The 6,051-nt window shown below is 32.6% G+C and overlaps 1 protein-coding gene across 1 annotated transcript; it reads left to right on the top strand.

Annotated features, from left to right (window-relative positions):
- Nucleotides 1-4,800: 4,800 nt before the first annotated feature.
- Nucleotides 4,801-5,271, top strand: LOC128558238 (uncharacterized). The gene has a single exon (XM_053547124.1). It carries the CDS (start codon nucleotides 4,801-4,803, stop codon nucleotides 5,269-5,271), a length of 471 nt encoding a protein of 156 aa, XP_053403099.1.
- Nucleotides 5,272-6,051: the final 780 nt, after the last annotated feature.

The raw sequence follows: 6,051 nt of genomic DNA on the forward strand, positions 1-6,051 counted from the left end.
ATATCTGGATAAATACATTTGCCAATGTCATGGCATATTCTATAATTAATTCTACAATCAACTAGCAAGCAAAATTGTTTAATTACTAGTCTATAAAATTAAATTGAGCACGCAATGGTAAATTAGATTCCATAGTGAGCTAAAACATTTCCATATTTACAAAATGAATACACAGTATTTATACCTCTAACATGACAGTAGACATATACTTATTTTTTTACCATAACGTTTTTAGAAATTTTTTCAATATTATGGTTATCACATGATGAACGCAACGATGCTCTTCGTCATCAGGTAAATCAGTGTAGCGATTCAAATTTATATTTTCAACTAAGTCTGACCTTTGACCTGTAGTTGCATTAAAATCGCCCGTTAGCACTTTGTCACCTAACTAACTATATTTTCATAAATCAAAAATAAAATAAAATCAATATCGAATAACGGAGAGTTACGTTCTTTATATACGTTTGAGTCTGCTGGCGTTAAGGAACAGCTGCAAAAGTAAATGTCGTTCAAACAAATAACGATAATGTAAAACCGTACGTTCTGAAATATGTAAAAAGGAAAATACTCTCCCTCCTTTTGATGACCAGCTTTAGTCTATGTGATGTCCTCTCAAAGATTAATATATAGCATCTGAAAAATATTATTTTATATATGGTGAAAAACTTTCTGGTGAGTAAACTAAAATAGTGTAGATTGTCAGTACCTGTAAAACTGTTATCAAAAGACAAGAGTTTCGGTTTTAAAAGGAATTTAGTTTTTAATGTTTATATCAACTATGTCCGAAATCTAACAAAGCTTTAAAAGTATGGTAATTTGAGAGTAAGCTATTTTTAGATACAAACCACTGCATATACATAAAAGTATATCGATCTCAACGTTGATGTCATACACAATATTGAACTCGATGTTTCTTTATATACTTCAAAAACAAAGTACATCTATTTACACTGTAAACCGCACAAGGATCAATTGAAACGTACAATATGTATTAGTTTTGGATATAGATTGGTCGCTTTAAATGATGAGGCAAAGAATAAAGATGATGGTGCTTATACCTTGTTGTTTAAGTTTAATATACACTATATCACGTTTACAAGCTACCAAGCGGTTGCAAAACTGCGGTATAAATTTGGATTTACCAATATCATATACAGCTCTGAAAGGTACAAATAACGAAACTGACTATTTTCGAAACAACGTAATTTTATAGACTCTCCGCGTAAACACATTCAAGAACCCAGGTCAAATGGAGACGCGAAAAGAAGAAATATTACTAAACTAGTGAGTGTCAACTCACTGGATAGTGGGGGAAATAATAATAATACACAGACACTTCAATTTAAAAAGAATAGTGATCGCAGGGGGTCAATTAATAACCCATTAAATTTTATACCAGATATTCCACATGTTAATACACATATTATACCTTATTTAACGGCAAAGCCAAGATAAATGGGCACTTTCATATTCCCCTGTGTTATATGTTGATATCTGACAATATTTAAGGAATACAATATCATCTTATTCTTTTTCAAAAAGACATTTATAAGGGCTTTCTGGTGATGTATGGTTTATCATACTTTTGTTCAGTATTTTTTTATTTACAAGGGTTGGAGAGTCAAAAAATGGCTCATTTTTAATCGTTATGCTGTTGCACGGAAAATTCATTACTTTTTGACCATCTATTTAATTACTATTTTAGTCTGTTACAGTTTTTATTTCAAGTTTTCAAACTTCAAATGACATTCAGGTAAGACATACTTTTTACAGATTTGAAATTGGTCCGAAAATATTGAAGATATTTATAAATAACTAAATCCATCACTTCATTATGCGATGATGGTTTTTACCTGCTCTGTTTCTACGAAGGGAATACCAAAGTTATTCTTTAAACTGGCAGATATAATCATTATAATCATGAAAAAGAAACACATCTGCCAGCATCTAAAAGCAAGATACTGATTTGCACTACATTATTTTCTGAAAAATGATAGCTGTATCTTGACATTTTTATGTAGAGTCCGTAGCCCCATTTTCAACAGTGTACCGCTTGCACAAAAACAAGAGCAATATAAAAATGAACCTTTGATTACTTTCGTGTTATCCCACATACTAACTACAGAAAAGACATTTCTTCAGAGAAGAAGCAGAAAAAAGTTTTGAATAAAAAATGGTTGTCCGTAGCCCTGTAGAGTCCATAGCCCCACCATATTCATGCAACTAAATCAGAATTTTTTATGCAATAATCATATCTAATACTAATATTTTTTCTCATTTAGGATATAACAAAAGAGCGTCATTCTTTCAAACATCTAAGATGTTGATAGTAAACAGTATAATGGGAAAAAAATATAATTGTAATAAATTAATTATATTTTTGCCAATTTCCAACACTAATCTTACAGATCTAATGCATATTGATGTTTGTTTAGTATCATAAGTACAGTTAAGGATACACTGTATCAGACTTACAATAAAAATTGTATTGATAAAGTATTTATATATTGATAATAAATACAAGTTAAAATGTTATACAAGGGGCCTACGGACTCTACACTTCCATAACGAGTCCCGTTTCTGTTACATTTACCAATCTATTTCCAGATAATGTAAAGAAACAAACATATCAAACATGAGACCTGTAACAAGGAACCAGATAGCTGAAGAAAGCATTTTTTTTGCATAATTTTGTGTACTGTTGACTGAAGCAGGGATGAAACATATTGTGTCCGTAGCCCTATATTAGTCTGTATTTTAAGTATGCAACCATTCTATATTTGAATTCAGGAACTTCTTTTCTAGGTATAAACATGTTTTATTTAAGAAATAATTTATAGCAAAACAGTGCTTTATCACTATTTATACACGATGGGCGTTTAGACGTCGGACATATTAATTTCACGAGGGCACAGACCTCGTGAAATTATTTCGGACGACGTATAACCGCCCGAGTGTATAAATAGTGATTATGATAAAGCACTGTTTTGCTATAAATTATTTCGATTCTAATAATTTCTTTATTGTAAAATTTATATCAAATATAATCATAATGGAACTGTTTCTTCGCGCAAGCATGGCGCCAATAGTAGGTCTTTGTTTATACACGCCAGGACCGGAAACGGTAATACGTCTTGCGGTAGAGTTCAGTTCGGATGAAAATTATTGTGAATTATTCAGCAAAGCGAATAACTAAGTATGTTTGTAAATTAATCAACACATTTGTGCAATGTGACATTTTGTTTAAAACATTGTTTGTTTGTTTAAAAAAAATTTAAATTTAATATTTCATGACATTTGAAAGTGCTATTTCTTGATGGGTACATGGCGCTAAATTTCTTGCATACCAGACGGGGATTTCCGGTATTTTTACCGGTGCTGGAAAACTCCATCTTACACCCCGGGGTGTAAGATGACTCTCGTGCTGTAAATGACGTATTACGAACTACATATATGTAGAAGATTTATGTAGTAATTGATATTTTATTTAAAAAACGGAATAAAAATTCAATACCTTGACTGTTCCTATTAGTTCCTGATAGTATATTTCTCGATTCAAATCACGTTATTTTATCAAAAAATTATAACGTTACGCTGCAACTGATAAAACAAAACCGGAACTAAACATTGTTATTTGTTTTGAAACGTCATGACGTCTTTCCTGTTTACGGACGTTGGTTTCCCGCGCTTTGTTTAAATACACTGCTATAAGAAATAGTTCTAAAAGGAAAGCCGTTCGATTGATTTTATTTTTATTATTATTTCTTGAAATCGGTATGCAAGAAAAAGAATCAATCACTGGTCGCGGGTAAAGATGGGAATATCCGGCACTCGGGTAACTGTTTAGGCGGTAACTCGGCTGGAAGCCTCGTTACCGCCTAAACAGTTACCCTCGTGCCGGATATTCCCATCTTTACCCGCGACCAGTGAAAGATTCTTATAATCACATTGACGAGACGTCAATATAATATCGTTGTGATGATTAAAGCATTGTTAGTCATATTAGAATGTGATTAATCTTCCTGTTAAAACCAAAAGTGAGGTACACTGACACATTTCAATGATTCGTTCCTGTTCTTCTTATGATGAAACAGTTTGTTCACTTGAGTCTTTACAAAGTTTAAATAATCAAAATGCAAAAAAAATACAATAAATAAAATTGTTAGTTATATAATGCTCTTAAATGATCTAAGAATTATAAGACTGTCAGAAAATATCACTAATTCTGGAAACTGACTATAAAATATTATACTGCAGCAACTATTTTACTAGTACCCATACATGGATGTAGAGTCCGTAGGCCTTGACATCAATTTGTATTGGGTTCTGTATCAGAAGTGTTTAAAGTTATTATCTGAAACCTTTAGTTCTATTTATATACATATTTCTTAATAGGTTTCAAGGAAGCTTGCCATACTCTTCTTAGTTTTCTGTTCAGAATGTAAATTGGAAGGCAGTGCATATTGTCTTATTTGATGGTACTTTGATATCCAGCTCTGGATATATTATGAAATTCATAAAATCAATTTTATATTCCATAAAGCAATATTGAAAACATCATAATGCAACTTTTTAACTTATTTTCAACACCATGAATAACTTTTTCTGTGTTATCTAGGTATGTTATGCTTTGGTATGTAGAGTCCGTAGGCCCTAAGAGGTGTGATTCCTTGAGCATCCGTAACTTTTTTATTTCGCATAATTGAAGAAAACCCAGATAGATTCTTGTGCTCAAAGGATGTACCTTAAAATCACATGATAAGATATGAAATTTTGATTGAGTTTAAAATTCACCATATGTGCAACATCAGGGGTACCCATTATCTTGGCTATGCCGTAACTCTAACTGAAACAAACTACACGCAGACTGTAGTGATTTTAACGCCAATAAGAAATGCTGAAAAGTCTTTGGAAACATTTCAAACGCAGATTATGAATTTAAGCTATCCGCACAATCTGATATCTGTGTTTTTCGGAGAATATGGCAGCACTGACAAAACATTTGCAAAAGCACTAAATATCTCACAAGACCTGAAAAGGTTTGGTAGTTTTAGGGATTCTAGAGTTATAAATTTACAGATGTCGGGTGGAATTTACGGGTCAGATGACTTCAGGCATAAGGTACTAGGCTATCAAAAGTATAGGCGCTCTCATTTAGAAGCGGTCAGAAATCGTCTTGTACGCTATGCTCTTCAAAATGGAGCTTTTGATCAAGTTTTATGGATTGACAGTGACGTTGAGGAGTTTCCAACAGACTTGGTGCGGTAAATGTTGTTCGCGAAATCAGATGTCACTGTCGTTTCATGTCTCAGGAAGAGACATGGATCAACGCTTTATACTTCTTTGCATGGCTTTAAAGTTAATTATGACTGTAATTCTTGGAGAGAAACTAAACGTTCATTAGAACTTCTGTCAAAAATGCCAGCAGATGCGCTTGTGTTAGAATGCTACTGAAGAACTAAAAGAAAAGTTCTACCATATCTTAAAAGAGAAGGTCGTGTAGTTAAACTAGACGGTGTCGGCGGATGCGCGCTAATGGTAAATGCCGATTGTTTCCGAGGTGGTCTTTTATTTCCTAAGTTGTGTACAAGCGTCATATTGAAACAGAGGGACTGGCTAAAATGGCCCTGGATATGGGATATAGTGTTGACGGTCTTCCTTTTGTTGAAGTTTTTCACCAAAAGCATATTTAAAGCATTATTTCATTATATTAGATAACTCTAGTCATGATGACATGTTTTAACTCTATGCCCAATACACTAGTTCCTGGTGTAGCATTACAACATTGTTCAACTCACATAATTTTTCGATAAACAGGTTCTCTAATAAAGCTTAACTAAACATTACTTTTAGGATTTTAGCTCGTGTGTATCATGTGCATTTTCCAAATTTACATAAACAGCGGGATTAACTTTATCCTTCATCTCTGTAATATTTCGAAATAACTTACACACCACTGCTATTTTCTATTAAAGAGACATAATTTCACAAGGAGAAAAGGCACAACTTAAATGATGGATATTACTGTAAAAGTAATAGAATATAAAA

Source organism: Mercenaria mercenaria, chromosome 7 (assembly GCF_021730395.1).
Source record: "Mercenaria mercenaria strain notata chromosome 7, MADL_Memer_1, whole genome shotgun sequence".
Classification (NCBI taxonomy): domain Eukaryota; kingdom Metazoa; phylum Mollusca; class Bivalvia; order Venerida; family Veneridae; genus Mercenaria; species Mercenaria mercenaria.